Source organism: Falco cherrug, chromosome 8, assembly GCF_023634085.1.
Source record: "Falco cherrug isolate bFalChe1 chromosome 8, bFalChe1.pri, whole genome shotgun sequence".
NCBI classification, from domain to species: domain Eukaryota; kingdom Metazoa; phylum Chordata; class Aves; order Falconiformes; family Falconidae; genus Falco; species Falco cherrug.
The window spans coordinates 4,053,652-4,074,225 of NC_073704.1; the positions used below are offsets into that span (position 1 = coordinate 4,053,652).

Consider the following 20,574-nt stretch of genomic DNA (forward strand, 5'->3'; position numbering starts at 1 on the left):
ATTCCTGCTTAAAAAATAGGAAACTAATTGAATGCTTCTTAGCAAACCAGTTTGACACCAATAATGAGACAAGGTCAACAGCAGCAGCAGAGTCGGCATGGTAGCTGACAGGTTTGCAGATCATCTTGTGCCCTCGTAGGAGTCTCTTTACAAAGGGGCCAGATCCCTTCAGATGCTGAGAGCTCCCAAGTCCTACTAAATGGTTTTAAAGTAAACAGCAGCCGAGGGAACTGAGCACCACCAGACAACCCCATAAGAAATCCCTGACCACTCTTCCTCCACATGGTCGCTTTGCTTATCCTCCATGTACCATATTGATCCGCTGGAAGTGTAACTGCCAGCATTGGGGGTTTTTTTCTTTTCTTTTCTTTTTTTTTTTTTTAATAAGACTCTGCACAACACTGTCACATCAGTACGTTCTCCAGAGAGAGACAAAAGTGCCATTACCATTAAAACCTTAATTAAACAAATAAAAAAGCCTTTACTGCAGCTGACATGGCCTTAGCTTCAAGTCGGACATTGGGATCCCCAGCCTGCAGTAAGAAGCTGGAGTTCCACCATGTATGAGGCAGGGCTCGGCGGGCAGAGGCAAAAGGGAGTTTGCAAAAAGGAGAGGTGAGATTTACACAGCGCACTGCCTGCTACCTCCTCCACAGCAGAGCGAACAAATAACCTCACCTGGGGGACACCAACCAACCAGGCAACCTTCTCATTAATTACAAGCGAAAAAACCAAAACATACATTACTGTCTCAAATATAATGATACTCTTTGGCTCCTCATTTGCATGCTCATTAGCTTATTAATAGCATACTTATTATGGAAGCCCCAAAACACTGAGTCATGCACACATGAACCCAGTCATTCATCACAACAATAGCTTCCCCTCCATTCGACATATTTCTCCCCTGTCCAGAAAATGGCTCAGACTGTGCCATCCAGGGCAAACTATAATTGATGAATAAATCTTGAGGAAAGCAATTTTGCTTTATGTGCATTATACAGCCAATTATCTTTTCCAACACTGAGAGCTATGTTTATTTACTCGTGTTGGATCCGGGGAACTGCTGGAGGAAGGACCCATGGGAGGGCTGGACCTACTAGCAACCTTCAAATAAACACACATCGCCTTCACATATATACATATATTCCTTAAATAGGGGGAGAAATACCAAGAGCAAGTAACGGGTCTTTAAACCGCTGCATCAGAGTAGAAGGAAGCTATGGTTGGTGAAGGACCTAGCGGTGGGGTGGCCCAGGACAGACCTGAGGCCGGGGGCGATGCGCTGGGATGCAGCGTGGCACCAGGCAGGGCAGCGGCGGTGGCACGGAGCAGCTGGGAGCAGCGAGGCAGGGCTCAGCCCGCCTGGGTAAGCAGGCCAGTGGCTCGTGGGCATCTTGAGCTGATCAGGGAATAGTTTCTGATTCAGCGCCGTGGTTAACTATGAAGGTGTGAGTGAGACAGCTTACTCAGGGCAGAAAAATATCTAGGACATCCTGTGGAGGAAATCCCACGTGGTGACTGCTGCCTTTCCTGTAGCCACCGTGTATTCCATTTCATCTTCATGGCAGGAAAAGCAACTTCAGTTTTCTATCTTTGTTAGACTCTTCCGAGCGGCGCCTGGCAGGGAGATATTCAGTGGAGACAACTGCGCTGGTGGTTTTGGGACAGAGCATCAGTCTGTCAGCAGATTTAAATCTGTTACGAATGCTATTCTCAAGACATCACGCAGGATCTAAACTTCAGACCAACAGCTCAGCACAAAATTTCATTGTGAAACCAGAGCCTTTTCATATTTCGCCTATAACACTCCTAAAACATTTGCATTTTCCATTGCACCCCGCTCCGTTTCTTTGGTTTTACTCTACCCCTAAATTTGCTGCGTGTCTCAGATTTTCACATGGGGAAGGAACAGCTGCACCTCAGATGCTTTGCCAGCAAAACTCCACAGCCACACAGCCCCACAGCAGCCAGGGAGAACACAGCATCAGCTGATGAGCTGCCTGATGGCAGTGGAGCCACAGCGGTTCTGGTCAGTGGGTCGGTGGGTGTGTGGAGTTCCCCATCAAGCAAAAGGCTTCAGAGGAGACTCTGGCACTCAGGACTGGGACTTAAACCGAGTGCGTACGTTAAAGTGCTGACCACCTCAACTCTGCTGAAAGTTCAAATATTGCTGGTCTCCAGAATGAATGGTCAGATAAAAGAAATTGCCATATTAAGGTTGAAATCATCGCCCATAAAATGACCATCACAATGCTTAAGTTGAGCTCATGTTTCCAAGATCTTCCCCTAAATTTGCTGGCAAGAAAATCTTAAGTCAGTATACATGCCTGCAGAGCTGCACTTCGTGCCAGAATAGGATAGAATCTATCGCTAATTCAAGAGAAATACGAACAAATAGCACACAGAAGGGTAGATTTTGTAACGATGACATTTCTTCCAGTAGTAGACAGACTCAGGTCACTTTTACATATTTAGTGTCTGTCAAATGCGAAGGGCTGTTGCCAGCTAGCAAAGCGCACGCGTTCTTACTCCGGGCACGCCAAACATTTCCACAGCCTGTCATTACCCGCAGCTTTTATCATCTCTGCCACCAGATTTGCAATTCATTGCTGCAGCATAAGCAGACTGTAACAAATCACCTCCTCTCACCACCAAAAACCCCACTTCCACTCATAACATAATGACAGGACAAGAGGAAACTGCCTCCAGTTGCGCCAGGGGAGGTTTACGTTAGATATTAGGGAATATTTCTTCACCAAAAGCGCGGTGAAGCCCTGGGACAGGCTGCCCAGGGAGGTGGTGGCATCATCATCCCTGCAGGTGTTCAGAAACCACATAGATGCGACGCTTAGGGAGATGGTTCAGCGGTGGGCTTGGCAGAGCTGGGTTAACAGCTGGACTTGATGGTCTTTAAAGGTCTTTTCCAACCTGAATGATTCTATGATTAAACTACGGAGCTCTCAAGAGGGACCTGACCTCGCCAAGCATTGCGGCGGAGGAGAGTCCTGGGACATTCACTTGCCCCAAGCCTTCTGCCTAGGAGACAACACACAGAGTACCAAACCCCTGTGTGGTGGTTGCCCCCGGTTGCCCCCACGTTGAGGAAGGAGGGTCAGTACTGCACCTTGCAGCACCACGAGCAGACGTTGGAAAAATCAATGGTGGCACAGGCTAAGCATGGCCAGTAGAGAACTGCTGCTGTCAAGGATGGTCTATTGTGGTAAAGAGCTCTTGGTGTTACTGCTGTGTGTTTGTGAGCTAGCTTTCCCCATGGTTAAAAAAAAAAAAAAAGGTCTACAAAGACAAACTTGCAACAACCAGTGACACCAGGGAACAAACTATGAGGTTCAGGGCGTGCAGGAGGCAGTTTTTCACGTCGATGGCTGGTGGTCAGCTCAGCTGGTGCTGGGGCTGGGGAGGCTGGAAACGTGGTTGCTCGGAGCTCTTAGGAGGAGGAAGGGTCATAAGAAAAAAGCCTGGAGACCCATGGAAGGTTGGAGAACACACACGCGAAAAAAGAGCATGTTGCGTCCAAAGGAAGTTCAGCAATTTTCCCAGCTCATTGGATTGTGGGAACTTTGCTTTTCCAGGGAATAACTACGCTATTTTTAACATTTTTATTATTCAATTTGTCACGAGCCGTCTCAGGAGACTATCAACAATCGTTTTCAAGCAGCATCTGACCACAAACACTTTTCCACATGTGATTTAGAACATCTGGAGTGCAGCAGTTGGCTTTCGGAGCATGCCAGCACTGTGCTGCCTCCCCACATTTCTCCTTCCTTCCATCTTCACGTGCATCGTCAGGCTGTGCTCAGGGGGCTCCAGCAGCCAGGCTCCGGGGCCCTGGCGATACCTCGTCACGCCGCATTCGCTGTGAAGTGCGTGGGGAGAGCGGCCACCGCTGGCTTTGCGCAGAAGCATGGCCAGGGATCGCCGGCAGCGCATTCCCCGCGTCACTGAGCTGCATGACTTGCACGTTTTGCATCCCACCAGGACCGGAGATGCGACCCTTGGCCTGGAGGTGGGCCAGGCAAGGGGTCCTGCCAGAGCGTGCACTGCCCACCACAGCCGCAGACCGGGAAGGGGAGGCGCGCGCCTCGCGCCGCACCGGCTGTAGGCACTAGCTCTGCGTTTGGTGCACAGATTTCTCCCACAACCTGGAGAGACCTTTTTACCGGATTTATCTGGCAGGTAAATTGTGAATTCAGAAAGCGGTTCTTCAGCAAGCCTGAGGAGGGAATGGGAAGAGATGAAAAAGGAATCCAGGCAAATAGCAGAGGAAATGACATTATGATCCCAGCTGGAAGCTCTGTAATGATCTGCTTGGTGTCTGCACAGAAACCTGCATGAGAACGGGGAGAGGTTCTGGCCCCCGTGGAGCCGGTGAGACGTTTACCATCAGCTCGGGAGCAGGCAAAGGTTTCACACAGTCATTAATTTTGTGTTCCTCTTTAATTTCTCTGAACGATCCACACGGATGCGGTGCAATCATACAGTAGCCTGCAGGCACACAGTGCTGATGGACATGGCTCAGCGGTGGGCTTGGCAGAGCTGGGTTAACGATTGGACCTGATGATCTTAAAGGTCTTTTCCAACCTCAGTGACTCTATGATTCACCCCGCCTTTTGCCTTGCACGTCTGGCTTCCCCACACGCCTTCCAGAAGCTGTGCTCATTAGGACACACACGGCGGTGCCCCCAGTGCTCCCCCACCACATGCCACGCAAATCCCCGTTTGGAACAATAAAGTCAGCACCAGCGGAGAGAGAAACCTTGAGCTGCACTTTGTAAAAAGCGTGACATTAGAGCCAGATCTGTACCTACCACTTCTCCTTTCTGTTTTCAAAGAACAGCTGGAAAATTTGGGGGACATTTGTCTGTCTTATGCTGGAAAACCTGGGGTTTTTTTGGCACATGGTGCCTTTTAAGAGAGCTCACCCAGTCCTTGGAACCCGTCGTGACCGCGGAAAGCGCAGCAGCTCTCCTGGCGTGTGGTTTTGCATCACGCCCGAGCTGGAGTCACAATCCCAACGTCTTCTCCCCTGTCCAGCCTGGTGGGGCTGCGCAGGGACCCGCACCCCCCAGGGACCGTCTTATCAGCCCTGTGGCACATGGCCCCGGCGACACAGCTGGGGCTGCGGGCAGGGGACCGAGGACCAGACCGGTGCCGCGGGGGCAGGAAACGCGCTGGTTTGGCTGATGCCAAAACACGGAACCACAGCCTCAGTTTTACTTTTCCAGCCATTTTGGGGAAAGAAACAGTTATAAATACAGGTCTCATTTGTAGTTGCTAGGATCCATTTTGGGGGTTTGGGGTGGGGTTTTTTTGGCTTGGTTTTGCTTGGTTTTGGTTTTTTTTTTCCCAATACTGAGAACTGTTTTCAACTCCATTACTAGTCAGTTCACTCAAAAAAAAATAAAAAAAAAAAAAAAAAAAGAAGAAAAAAGGAAATCTGTCCCTCTGTGTAAAATTGCATTTTTTCATAAGGAAAAAGACGCATCCTTAAAGGCACAGTGACCTTTGTGTCACATTGCAAGTGCAACAACCAAAAAAAAGAAGAAAAAACCCAAACTCCAACCACCCAAATTAAGGTCTCTCCACAACAGACCAAGCACTATCTCCAAAGTGGCCAGATCCCTTAGATGACAAGGAATTGCATCTAGTGCATGTGCCATGCCAAAGCTGTTTGCACATCACGCACATTTCTGTTTCTCTGAAGCACATACCAATGCACACCCTGGCTGAGGACACCAAAAGCAGCTTCCCAGGTGCCATGGTGAGAGCAGCGTTTCCTCAGTGCTGCCCTGCCACGTCCCAGCAGACACATTTCCCACTGATTAAAACTGTCATCAGTATTGAATTTGGCAATGACAAGCTCCAAAAGCCGCACGCTGGACCTCACAAGCCACCCGTGAAGCACAGGATGCCATGCTGACCGATCCTCTGGGTTTGGAGCCCAGGTCTTCCAGATGGAAGAGGCAAAGCAGCTAAAACCTGAGGCAGGCGGCTGCAGTTCAGCAGTCACTAGCAAACCCCTGATGCCTGGTAGCTCAAGAGCCTTTTCCAGATGCTTCTGACCCAAAACACTGCTTTTGATTTGGTCTTCCACCAGAAAAGATTTCCCACTCCTCCTTACCTCCCACCAGTTTCCAGAAATCCTCCCACCAGCATGACCCAACCCTAGCAGAGGTGGGCAGAGAGGTCTCGGGGGGGCTGTAGGACATGCTGAGGTAATGACTGAGAAGACATCCAGCACTGCCAAACTGAGCGCAAGGAGAAAGCCGCACGGAGGGAAGCCTCTAAGTAACACCATGGACCAGGATTAGCACAGCAACACAAAAATAGATCAAATCTACAAAAGGCTTCACTCCACCCTGGCTGAAGGAAGACATACGTCCCCACCTGCCGCATCCTGGGGTCTGGCAGCTGGAGAAGATGCTCTCCTCTCTTCAGAAAGGGTTTCCTCACCCCCCTTGTACAGAAGAGTCTGAAGATGGGACTGAAACTTGAAGCACTGATCTGGCTCACGGTTTCCCTTCATTTTCCAATTTCATCTTTTGTTTGTTTGCTTTATCCAGAGAAATCCTACCTCCGCCTCAACAGAAGGGAGCAAACCACCCAGGCAGGATCCAAACCCACATCCCAGGGGCACGCGTGTGGTGCTCGGGAGCCAAGCACGTGTGGGACATCCCGTGATGTCAATAACTCAATAGCATTCAAATCAAGGATGGCCGGGGAGAACAGCTCGGTGCCAGTGACGGGCTGACCGTGAGCTGGAAACAAGCCTGCTTCTATCTTGCAATGAGTTTGTGGTTGGTTTAAAACAAATGCCTCTTTCCTGTATCAGAAACAGCTGAAATCTTCTGTTTCCTGCATTATCCCCAGAACAGCTCATGACAACTCAAGAACCTGCCATCACAGGGCCACAATCCCCATATAATATTAAGATTTTTGGGATGCAATCAACACTTGGACTCTACCATTGCAAGCTCATCCACAACCTTTGGATGTTAACATTTAATTTTTAATAACAATCAATGGCTTATGGTGATTTTGATCAGACAGCATTGCTTTGAACACCTCCAGCTGGAGTCTCCATGGTTAAACTTACGCCAAGGTCCCTTCCCATAGCTACAGCAGCATACAGGCAGTAAAAACACACCTAACTGTATTTGCAGCTATTTCATGCTCCTTTGCATCTGAATGTACACAAGCTCCCCCTCCTTTTGGCACCACAGTTTGAAACTCCCTACTTTGTATTCTGATGGATTCCTTTTTTCAGGCTACGAGAAGCACGTACAGCAGGCTTGAAGGCTGCGTGCCGCGAACCAAGCCAGCAGGGACTTCATCACTTCAAGTGGATTTCTCGTCTAACAGGAAGAGACAGAGCACACAGCAACATCTGCTTTTCATGTTCCAGGCTTCCGTTTTGCTTTTTGTTAAGAGTTTTGGGAAAGACCGGTGGTACCGATACAGCCAGCAAGTCAACTCGAACGGGAACAAAGCATCTTTCATTAAAAACCATTCTTGGTTAGAAGGGAAATGAAATGTTTCCTGTATGTTCAGCTGAAACCAAGGTGCCAAGATGCAGTGGTAGATAATGGAAGGAAATAACCTAAAGGAATACATTGCTGCTTTACCCTGGAGACATCTGCCTCCCTCTACCACCGCAAAGGACATCAAGGGGCAGGAGGAAACCAGAACGTGCTGAGAACCAGAGTGGGAAACGGCACCCAGCACCTCAGGGGCACCCAGCATCGAGATACTGGTGGGGAACAGATTTGTAACGTCCAGAAGGGTTTTGCCAGCCCAGTAAAAATCACCCTTCACTGTGCAAACAGCATCATCTCCGGCTGCCGGGGAGCAGCCCAAAAGGCACGCGATGATTCTGAGGGTGGAGGCGAGACTGGCACCCAAGTCCCAGGTCTGGGCAAGGGCTGCTACAGAAGGAATCCCCACAGATCCCCAGTACTTTGCCATGTTTCCAGGGAAGAAAATTCCCTGGCCAGAGGAATATTTAGTTTTTATCTTTTTTCCAATAATTAAAAGACCATAAACAGTAGCAAAGAGATCCTTACCTTGGGTTAAGTGCAGAGTGCAGCCTTCGAAATCAGTTGAATTATTAAGAAGAGATACTCAGGTTCTTCAGATTTTCCTTTTCACTCACATATAAAGCCTTTTGTGTTTCATACTTCAAAATTTTGCTTAGTTCATCCACAATCAGTTGTCAATGTCCTAAAAGTTCAGGATGAAGGAGAGAGGGAGTCTGTTCCTAAAAATTTTATGACTCTATTCATCAATTGATCATAATGCAAATGAAAACTGCAATAGCCTCAAACTGTCCTGATCCCATTTGAACTAAGTTAAAGCCTGAATACCCAACTCACCCCTGGACGTGAGGGAACAGGAGCAGAACTGGTTCTAGCTGATAACCAGATTAAGCTGATATTCCCCTCAGCCCTAACCCTTTAAATAGCACTAGCTGACCACAGACAAATACCGCCAGCCATGAAATAGTGATGTGTTTCCTTAAAAACAACAAATTCATAGGAGCACTTCTTTTCCTCTTTGCATTACAGCTATTTTTTTGAGACCGGCCAATGCAAATCTGCCCAAACCTTATGTCAATACATTCTTACAATTATTTACAGCAACTATAAATTTACCACAATCCTTCACCCTCTATATACTCTGCTTCAAAAGAGCAGAAGAACTGAGAGATTCAGTGCTGCTGAGCTTTTCCGTGCAGGGTGTGTGGGTATATTTTATATATATATATATATGGTGTGCTTAAAGCAGCGACCGCTGGTACCTACGATGCTGCAGCAGAAGCAAGTGCTGCTCTGCCAATGCATTTTTTTCTTCCCATACACTAAACCTCCCTTTAGCTACATCTCTAGAAGGAAAGACTCCAGTTAGTCATAAAATGGGAAGTCTCACTGTAACTGGGACTGACATGCAAATACTGTTCTCTTTGAGGGAGGATGCCATTGCCTGAATTAAGTCTTTAGAAACTACTTAACAGACAATTTCAGACAGACAGGTCTGCAGGGCAAATTAGCAAATATCGTGCTGGAAGGGCTACAAGATCGTGCAACATGCCAACAACCTTTAGTCACATTTAACTGGAAGGTCACGGGGCAGTGACATAACACACAATTCTTTTAAACCGCAGGATTAAAAGCAGGATCCAGAGAATTCTGATCACTTTGAGGGGTTTTATGAACGTCGGTAAAGAACTGTCCCTCCCACTCACAGTCATATGTCTATGTAAGCTACAAAATACTCTGATCAGGATGGCTAGGATAGCCAGAACTCATCCGTTAGCGACGCTCAGGATCACTTCACATTCATGCTCGTCTATATCGCTGTAAGTTGGCAGCACCTCCATAAAACACTTCCAGTTGTCTTCGAAACGTGTGTTTGTTGGAATGATCTCATTTTGTATCAAAATTTTGCATGATTTTTTCCATTATTTTCCCAGAACGGTTTAGAAAAAGGCTCTCATTTTGGTAATTAAAACAAACCTAGATTAAAATGAAAGGATGCATTTTCTGAATTTTTATTTTAGCTTCTTTCTTCCCTAATTTGTACAACAAACATTGACATCAATGAATCAGGATTAAAATTGTTAAGGATAAAAAGAAAAAGATCACAAGACAAAATGTATGAAGTGTGATAGGTTTGGGGCTCAAAGCCGTTTTTTAAAAATCAGGTTAACCTGGCTATTAATACTGTTCTTAGGGAATCAGTCCAAATCCTAATGTCAGGAAAGCTGAGTTTGCAGAATTGTCAGAGACAACTATGTCAAGGAAAGGACTTGCACTGAAGAATTGCCCCGGAAAAGGTTGCGGTGAATCACTGAGGAAGACATGCTGCCTCTTACAGAATCACACACCAAATACAAATTTCTTCTCTCTCCACATCACACACCAGAGCTGCGCATATTTAATTGCAACCCAGCCACCTGCTCTTTTTAGATTTGACGACAGTAAGGAAGATACAGATATAGAGAAAGTATAGGTCTAGGAACAGAATTTTATTTAATTCTAGAAAGTATCATGCAACAAATATCTTTTTTTTTTTTTAAATGATCCTTGCCCAGCTTTCGGATAACAAAATTTACAAGTGAAAGGATGTGTAAGGTTAGCACCATAGGAGAAATAGTCTTCTCTTTACAACTCCATTCAATAGACAGTTATAAAAGAAAACAGAGGAGAAGAAAAAAAACAACTAGGTGACCTTGCGTTTTCATTTTCCACATCCTAGATACTTAAATTTAAACACCAAGATACCAAGACTCTCCTAGCATATCTAAATAATACACATTAAGCAAAACTTGTTCTGTACATTGGGAAATATTTGTGTCGAATGGTAACGATCACAAAGGACCAGCTAATATGCAAGGTGAAAACTGCAAATGTTCCAGGGAAAGAAAAGAAACAACAGAACCCGAAGTGAGGAATTTGTCCCTCTTACAGTCTTTTGCAGATATGGCTATCATGACTTGCAAACACCAAAATAAAAAATAATAATTTAAAAGGTATGTGTACTGGCTCTCGTTGGGACAGATCAAACATCCTAACGTTATCCCATAATACCCTAATTTCACAGGCCAAATATACAGCTGTACTTAATCTGAACTCTCCCATTTCTGACCTGCAAGCAACTACAGGAGTACATTAGACTTCCCATTTTTCCTTACTTTGGTCTGCATTTTCAAAATTCGCTCCTTGTGGTTCTTACTATAAGGTTTTCAAGATAGTGAACAGTTTTTCAAACCCTCCAATCTTTACCGAGCAGGAATTCTAACATGGGATTTAGGAGTTTTACATGCCACAGTGTTATGTGCTGTCTTCTTAAGGCGATGGAACAATTCCTGTGGAGCAACTGAATCCTGCATTACAAATCCGTACTAACATTGCCTTCATAAGCATCTCTAATTACAATACATGTAAAACCATTTCTCTGTTATTGAGCTGTTATAAGCTGACTCAGTTATTAAAGGAAGGCTTCAAGCTGAGACAATAAGGAGGAGGCAACCTTTTGTCATCTCTCGGGAGATACATCTTTTGATTACTCCCACCTTTCAAGGTCACACACGTGGACTTTTATCGGCAACGTTCAAACAACTGATTGAAACAATCGTTTATATGCAACTCATAGCAAAACAGTTTACTTTAATCCCAAAGCACAATGTGGTACAACCCAAGCCAGCTGGTTTTTTTCAGCCTGATAACCATTAGCACTAGAACATCTATGGCAGTAAATGCCGTTTGAATGCAGAGCGCCAACATCAGTGTCAAACTACCCAGAGGAGCCTTCGCAGCCATGAGTGCTACATCACTTCACCACCCGGAGAGTAACGAGACTCTGAACTTTTCTTTATCTTTCCTTTATTTATGCTTGGACTTCCAGCACTGCACATCAGATACCCAGGGACTTAATCTGTCCTATATCAGACTGCAAAAATACAATGCTTTCTCAACTGTCCTTGCATCAAACAAATCAAACGGTCACATCCAACAAACCCTTCACTTGAGTAGTTGCTTCTACCTAAAAATGCGTCTCTCCTCTTAAGGATTTCAACTAATGCTTCTGGCTTATAAAAGATTAAGTGCAATCAGTTACACTGGAAAGTTTATCATGCAGCTCTTGATTGTATTTTCTGTGCACGCATTTACATCAGGCACACGAGTTATATAAAATAGTTTGGAGTACAAAAATATGGTTATAACATAGGAGTACCAAACAGCACAGAATTAGAACAGTTTTATTACCATAATACCAATTTATATACAGACCCTCATTTTTTTTTTTAATTTTAAGTATTCTTCCCGAACTGACAACTGTAGTGTACACTCTAAAAAACTGCAAATTAACAACACAAATCTATTTTAACCCCTACACTATGCAGTCTGCACCAATCTTCTCTCTTGCACACAAAAATGTATTATAAATAATTTTTCACAAAATGTCACGTATGTTTTATTGCACATTGTACATGCCAATATCTAAAGGAAAGGCTCAAACCTCTTGCTTGATAACTAACTGTTTAAATACCTAGCATTTACTTGTGTTATGAATACTACTGCATTTTTCAGGCTCTAATCTTAACTGATAATTTAAAAGGAAAAATAGCAGAACAGAAAATATGCCTCAAACTGTATAGCTTTTGCAAAAGAAACGTGCTTTTTTAATTTTACTGATTCCTACTGTATAAAGTCATTAAAAACATCTGACCTAATTAAGAATCCTGTGTCAAAACTTCTGCGGTTTTTACTACAAAATTATGCATAGAGCTGCTTGTATCATCATATATTCCTTCTCTTTTGCAGAATGAGGTGCTCCTGTGCTGCAGCGACTTACAGATGGAGTCACACAGGTCGTAGTGCTACCTACAGGGGTCCATGTGTCAGCCTCCACCTGCCGGGGGCCACCGCAGAGCCGTCAGAGCACCACAACAGGTCAGTACAAAAAGACACTGGGCACAAGTGGCCATCAAGCATCAAGGCCATGTATAGTTCCTGTTAAGCGGATCTCTAGACTAAGGAGTATGAGTAATTTATCATTAATATGCGGGGTTATGGTATGCTGCACTAAAATACGACCGCTAAACAAAAAGAACGATTTGTGTATGACAGAAATGGGCCAGCTGGTAAAAATGCCTCACTGGGTAAAAATCTGCATGTTGAGGGTTAGAACTCTGGCATGAACAAAAAGATTAAAAAATCGATCGATCAAATGTTTTGCCAAGGGTTTCTATAGCTATTAGCCATCAACAGCTCCAGAAAGGGATAAAACCAGCAAAACCAAACAACTAAAATTGCACTATTACAAAGAAACAAGTCCGTGAAAGGGAGAGCCACCAGCCGCCGTTACGGGACAGCCACTTCAAGAAGCCGATTGTTTTTTCGCTTGCAAGTTGGGATGTTGCCGTTTTTCTGGCTGCCTTGTATGAACTTCACACACACTTTGTCTTGCCTGAACTGGACCAGAAACCTAGAAGAGGGAACATGATACAATTTAAGTTAAAGGCGGAAAAAAACCACACGAGAAGGAGAAGTCTTTCCCTGATGGTTCTGAGCATCACCCCAAAAGGATGTCATTTTCAGGTCTGCATTAGTAATAAGAGTAGAGGAATTAAAAAAAAAAGAAAAAAGCCATAGGTTGTGGCATGGCTTGAGTGTCCTTCAGGTAGTATCTCTTAATTATTGTCTTCTGCTCGTAACTGTGGGCCTTTTACAGTAGTTAGCTACTCCTTTAGAAAGCAGGCAGATGAAAACAGAATTTCTAATGTACCAGGAATGCAGCAAAGACTATTTCCAACTGCTTCACCATCATCCAAAGGGACTTTGCTGTTTTCATGGACGGAAGCTGAATACTTCTACAGGAACATCAGGAGCGCTTGCCTTCTGGTTTACACTTAATATATCTGGTATTTTAGCAGCTCTCGCATTTCTGATCTGCAGTCAGCCTTTACAGCCCCCTGCTCGGCAGCTGGGGAAGTTCTCTTCCTTGCCAGCAATCTCCAAATTTAGCTATTTCCTACAGTCCAGAATAAATTAATGTGGATTTGACTCTTCACTTTTTACTGGAAGAGAAATTCCACTGAATGTGGAGAACTGCTTTAAAAAAAAACCCCAAACCAACAGGCTCCTGGGGAGCCTCAAGCTTCTCACTGGCGAGCAAGATCAGAAGCAACAAACAGGGCAGCACTGCCTTTTGGCTCACACGCAGCGGCCGCTGACCTAAAAAGTCCTTTGTAATACAGCAGATTTTCCCTTTTAGGATCCTTAAAAAGTCCTTCAGCAGAGGCCAAAAACTTCAAAGAATGTGTCCTGCCGCCGGAAGCCACAAATCAAGCTGCGGCCGAGCTCAGGGGAGGAAGCGCCCGCCGCGCAGAGCTGCCCTTCGCTCCCGCCCTCCTGCTGCGCGGCCCAGGCGCCCCATGGTTTAACTTGTCTGGTGCTGCTGGCCATGCCAGCACCCAAAAAATCCTCCGCAGGTCTCAGCGCCATCATCTCTTGTCACCAGCGCTGCGTTTTCCTCATCACATTGTTCCAGTATTACATATATAAACAGTACGCATGTGTGTATATATATCTATATGAAAAAATGTCTTATTAGACATAGCCCTGCACCAACAGTATTTTTGCTTATATCAACTCTCCTCCCAAAAAGCAGTGTACAGCAGTCAAAATAAGGTCACATTTTCTCATCAGTCCCTAGTTGTGCTTGTACCTAAACTCTAGCGGGGAGACGAGAGTCCCGCTTCACCACCAGCAGAGACGGAACTGCTAACAGCTTCAAATTATTTAGTCTGAATAAACTCAATAGCAATACACACTTCAATGTTTTTAATCTGCAAGACAAGAAACAAAACCACATCCCAAAATACAAGCCGCCTCCCAGAAGGCAGACCGCTTCCAGACCTAAGGCAGGCCAGACTAGTGCAATGCACGCTTAAACCTCATTTTAGTAGTTTATTCCTTTGTAGCCATCATTAAACTAGAAACTGACTGGGGACAGCCCCACTCTTTTAGAGGCTACAACAGACACCCTTCAGCAAATTAAATCCCAGCTGGTAACAGAACACCGGGAAAAGGCAGATATCATTTTCAAGGAAGGAGCAAAATCAGCCTTAAAATAAAAATCCAGGCAGATATAAACTGTACTCGCCATGGTGACTCTAGAACACAAGCAGTGCGCTGCAGCCAGCTAACAGGTTCAGGTTGTGCCTACAGAAATTTTATTTCACTGCGGTCAAAGGGTTCCAAATTTTCTTCTTTATTCAGAATGAATAAGGCCACCAAATCAACAGCGCTGAAATCTGGGGGCACTTCACACAGCAAACGAGCATGTAGCAGTGGTGGGTGAAGCGAGGGACTCTTACTCAGCAGGCTTTAGGGGCTCACACGCACGGTTTTATTCCACAGCTATAACCGCTGCAAGTGCAGTCCTTACCTAAGGCCAAAATATGAAACTGCACCAAGCAGAAGGAAGTACTAATTTGAGACACCAGCTTTTTATCAAACAAAGCTTTTTAACAACCAAAGAAGCCACAACGACGATAGGTGGATCAACCACCAACAGCAGGAATTTTCAGAATATGTTTTGCACCTTCACAAAAGAGAAGGCAGAGTTTTAAAGACCTGCAATACCAGCACCAGTGACACATGTACTCGGGGAGGAGCTTTTCATTCTGTTTTCACTAGAGTCCACTCTAACCAATAAACATCTCACAGGAATACGTGGGCTTTTCAGTCACACGCAGAACAATTCTCTCAGACCTAGTATCTCTGAATTAGTTCTCTGGCAGCAATTCTGCTTCATAGCCCTGTTTGAAACTACCTTCGGAAGAGCACATTTTCTCCAATGGCTTTCACAGAAATAAGAGCCAAATAAATGCTAGAAATAAGTACGCATTGACAATTGGGATCCTTATTTACAAGAATGGTGTTAAGAGAAAAGAAGCATTAGCTACACAACAGGGTTCTGTTTTTCTAACATTTTTAGCACGTTGCATTGAAGGAAATGCACTTTTAAGCAAACAAGAAACATACTCATCGGATATCTCAATGTTGAGCTTCTGTTTGGTTTGGCTGAGAGTCGTGCGGTAAAGTTTGGTGGCCATTTCAATCAGGTGGTCGCTGCTGAGCAGGAAATCTCCTTTACCAGCTGCTCCCGAACCCTGAAACAGACAGGAAAGTAGTTAGGACCACCAAAACCTAGAATACAAAAAACAATAAATGCCAGCCAAGCCGGAGGTTTTACAAGGAGCCTTCTCTTCCCAGTGCAATGGAACAAGAGCCTTTAAACTTGGAAATTAAATAGGGATGTGGTGCACTGTATAGGATCCAAATGCAATTCACTCTCGAAGACACCACAAACCTGTTGAAAAAATTATAAACCCCTTCCCACCCTACAGAAGGGTCACCCTCATCTGTCCTACACAAGGGCAGCGTTTCTGTATCCCCCTTTTGGCTACACTGCAGCACGCTTGCAAGATTTTCCAATAGGAACAGAAACCAGTTACCCACACCAGTACAAGGATGAAGGCGGCCAGTACAGACACTAATATGAAGTTCTTCAAATTCATTTAAACTAGAGTAGAAATTCTAGCAGAGCCGTGGTAAGAGTGCAGTGAAGCAAGTATAGCACTGAACTAAGTAACCAAATGAGCTGTGCCATAGTGTGGATTTCTGGGCATCCCATAAAGAGAGAAATATTCTGCCAGTGTGTTGGGAAGAATTGTGTGAGCAGCTAAAACGGAAAACGGTGCCACAAGGCATCTGAACCAGATTAAAGGCCCGTATTACAAACTGAAAACTCCCATCCTGAAGAGGTTACAGTGAAATACAAAGTTTGATTTTCACAAGTAAATCATCGTTCGTAACATAAAAACTGTTCTTACTTGGCTGCAGTAGTTTTAAATCAAAGTTTCTGCAGATACGGCAAAGTTCAATGAACTTCTAAACCCACAGGCTAATGATATTTATGCTTTAATGCTACAAGATAATTAATAAACAATTTTTACATCACTGCATGCAAAACAGTCGTATTATTGTATTATAAAGCCGTAACCAACCTCCTTGAGGTGCACTGCGAAGAAGCCATCATTTTGGGAGCTCATGGACACTTTGGTAACATCTCCCAGTGGAACCTCTGACTTGATATTCCCAGATTTTTGATCCGCGAGGAGAACGTTATTTTTGGTTAGTAAGAAAATCCTGGACGTAGCCTGTGAAAATACAAAAATGCAAATCATTATCCACGCAAAGAGAGAACTGGTCTTTACTGGGCACCTACTGAGACTCCAAGCAGTTCACAGAGTTAATAAGTTTGGCGCACATCAGTAATCATCAACATCTGATGCTCAGTAAAAGCTGCAGATCAGTTAAAATCAGGTCAAATTTATTTACGTGTCTAATTACAGATTGAGAAGCTTAACTCACTCTGGCACATATACTTAGGTATAAACAGTACCTTTAATGACTAGCTTACAGTTATAAAACTCGGAAACTGAAACGCAGAAACTATGCAAATCAGGATAACCTCATTTCTCGGGCTTTGTCAATCCCAGGAGACTCAACGCACCTTTCCAGTGAGAGGTAACTCGGGGCCAAGCCTCACTGCTCACTGTCACCCACCGAAACCGCGTCACGGAACACCACAGATCCAGTAGGTATTTTCAGTGCTATGTTCTCCTCCCTTTCGCTATTGAAATTATTCTTTAGGAGGATAAACATATTTTCCAACAACAAATATTTTTAATGCATGTTCTTAAATTCATCTTAGAAAATAATAATAAAGAGAAACAAGAACTTAAATCTACCTATAGTTGTTTCTCCTGTAAAATTTTAAATAATAAAATCTTAATTTTTTTTTTTTTTAATCTTGAGAGCTGTAGCCTATGCAAGTACAGGAAAGATACTGTCTTCATTTAATTAGTTTTTTCTAAACCGGAAAATTAACTTGGCATCAACAACAGGCAACCTAATTTCCCTTTTACAAATGCATAAATGACTTCTGCATTTGAGAAGCTGAGATCTACTACTTCTAATATTTAGACAGATACAGTGAAAACAATGACATTTACTAAGGGAGGATAATACGCCCTGTTCTAATGAGTATAATTTAAATGCAAAACAAGTTCTGTGCTGGCAGAGTAAAAAAGTACCCAGCACATTTAACAGCTTTATTCAAATGATACAAGAAACTTGCCTCTTCATTCCAAAAAGCTTTTGGTATCAGTCAGAAGACAGGCAAAGCTAGCAGAGTATGGTACTCAGAGTTTTAAAACCTAATGAAATGTGATGATCAGGAGCTTGAAGAACAGTGTGAACCTTGAAAGGTTAAGTTTCTAAATACTTGAACAAGAATAATATTCTCTAAATATTTATTTTCTTCAGTTGGCAAACAGGAGATCTGAGTTTGGTGCAGAGACTACATCTAGTTGTGAATCATTACGGTCCTGTTACCAGTTGGTGAGATGACGTTTTAGTTTGGAAAAGTTGCTGAAAACTACAAACCCAAACAAAACATTAGTAATCCTTCTGTAAATTTAAACCAGGTGTTTAAACTTAGGTAATTTTTAGCACATTACATTGAAGGAAATGCATTTTTAAGCAAACAAGGAGGTGTTTAAAATCACCAGTTTACATGGATCCAACATTTCCAGTCTTGTCCTTAAAAAAAAAAGCATTTTGAAAAATCCTCAGACTGTTTAGATGACAAAAAGAAAGTCTCCCACAGTTGATTTATAACAAACATGATCTACCTTTCCAGATAAAACAATTCCATCTTATTACCTTCCCATTGGCTCTATTGATCTTATTCACAACTTCGGCAATAATGATCTTTTCGTCCACAGCATCTTTAAGTTTTTTGTACTTGGGGTTCTTGCTGATTTCCAAGTAAGCCCCTTGGAATGGCTGCCCAACACTGCCCAAGAAAAAGACAAAAAAACCACGAATTAAATATGAATCTCAGGGAAAAAGCAAGCCTCCTGAAACAGCCACAGTCTGCTTCAGGCTTTGTGGGGCCAGGAGATGCACCAAACACCATCTTCAATGACTCTATAGTGCCAGAAGCTTCCTGAAGCTTTGATACACCCTCTGCCACGGAAAGCTGTTTGCTGCTTCATTTTTAACAATAGAACATGACCCAGAAACCGCTACTTACAATTTCCACCTGTTTCAATCGACAGCAATGCTGTTATTATTAGGTATTATATATCTAATATAGCAGTACTATTTTATAAGATTATTATATAGTATTGTGTAGAATTATTAATGATAATTAGACAACTGAATAATCATATAAGCGAATGCAAATGGGGCTTTTAACACAGCGTGCTTCACGCAGTGCGCTCTGCCCCCGGACCCCTGGTCGGCACCACCGTGCAGCCGTGTCGGTGTTCACCGGTGCCGTGCCGGCAAACCACGTCAGCTGAAAATAACTTGGGAACTGCTACAGAGTAGCACAGATATATCTCCCAGCACATTATCCCTGAGGAAAGGCAAAAAAAGAGGAGCAGTAAGAAAGAGTACGTGTATTAGAGACAGAATCCTGTATATATTAACAGCATGATGATGGCGCCTAAAGAGAAATTTATCACCGAAGACAGTAATAGGATTTTTTTTTTCCCTTGCTCTGGGAACGTTTTCCAATTAAACGGGCCAAATTGCTACGGATGTCTGACACAAGTACATCCTTGCATATACAATCAATTTTGATTTAAAATCACCAGTAACAGTCTCTGAAGTTTTCTTTCCTGTTTCCACAGTCGGACGCACTTTGACAGCGTTCCGCAGTGACAGACAGGAGCCTGCCCTCGGGACCTGCCGCGTTCCTTAGCCGTGACCCAGGCCTGCCTCCGGACCTTGCCTGCCCATCGCTCCATCTTCACCCACCTCAGGGGGGGACAGCAAGAGCTTCGCCAGCAGTTAACAACTGGCACGCACAGTTGCTGCTTGCTTTGTTTGGAAGCCACTTTAACTAATCGCTTTGATTAAATTACAGTCAAAGTAGTCAATGCAAAGCTTTGCCAAGGGGAGAGCCCAGGAGGAACCAGCGTCTTACGCAGACCAGCCCTCCCTGACTTTAGAGGTGTACCTCTGGCACGTGGGGCAGGGGGGAGAAAAGGAAGGGTACTGGTCTTTTAGTACTCAAAAGAAGTCCCTTTCTGTTCTTTAATTATATTAGCACAGAAAATTAGCCACATCCAATGACTCATTATCATAGTAACTAATCACAAACTTTATACAGTCGTTTCCTCCACCCTTAGGCCGATAAAAAGCCTGACAGGAGCTAATCAGCTCTGAATGCAAGACAAAACCAGATGGAAATGTTTCTAAATGAGTGCAGGGTGGGGAAAGCTCATGTTGGAGCTGGCGTTTTTGTTTGTTTTTATTAATTAACATTATGAAACCATAGTCACCAAAACAGTAGATTCCCTGTGGACTTTGTCCCTAATCAAATGATGATGACTTAGGAGCTAAAACTAAAGGAATCAACAGTTACCCCCTATCGCATGTTACCCCACTTAAGAATGTCTTGGATAAAAGTAACTCGGATACATATTTTGCTGTATATTATTCCATTGTTCGGTCTTGGTGTGAAAAGTACTAAAGCAGGGATATAAATAAAATTCTTTCCTTCCCAAGGAGCAATACGTTGATCAGATGTATAACGACTCAGAGCAAAAACCCCTGCTTGCTCCTAGAAAAGTCCAAAGGCAGTATCCTCTTTTCCCAGCAGGATAAAAAGACATCCTAAAGCAAATAAGGATCAAACCACAAACTAACATACCCAGCCGTTAAATAAGTGATCTACTGAAGGGAAGAAAGAAAAACATCTACTGAGCCTGTTACAGGAAAAAAGGAAACGTCTCAATAACAAATGACACCAAAGCAAACCAGTAAAGCACAGGAACAGCCGGCAGAGCTCGCCCCTGCATGGAGCCGCGCTCATCCACTCCTGCAGACTCCTGCCTCTCCCTCCAGCGAGCCTCGCTTCACAGTGCCTCACTCCTGCTCACCTCAAACGACGCCTTCTCAAGAA

General features: G+C 44.0%; 1 protein-coding gene across 5 annotated transcripts in view; it reads right to left on the reverse strand.

Moving 5' to 3' along the window:
• Positions 1 to 10,024: 10,024 nt before the first annotated feature.
• MYO1B (myosin IB) overlaps positions 10,025 to 20,574 on the reverse strand; it is a 113,248-nt gene continuing 102,698 nt past the window's right edge. For all 5 annotated transcript variants that reach the window (XM_055717885.1, XM_055717883.1, XM_055717882.1 and 2 more), the window contains 4 exons: positions 18,321 to 18,453; positions 16,598 to 16,750; positions 15,573 to 15,700; positions 10,025 to 13,008 (listed from right to left, as the gene is read on the reverse strand). In XM_055717885.1, coding sequence (XP_055573860.1) covers positions 12,885 to 13,008; positions 15,573 to 15,700; positions 16,598 to 16,750; positions 18,321 to 18,453 — 538 coding nt within the window. In that variant the 3' untranslated portion in view covers positions 10,025 to 12,884. The remainder of the gene's footprint in view (positions 13,009 to 15,572; positions 15,701 to 16,597; positions 16,751 to 18,320; positions 18,454 to 20,574) is intronic.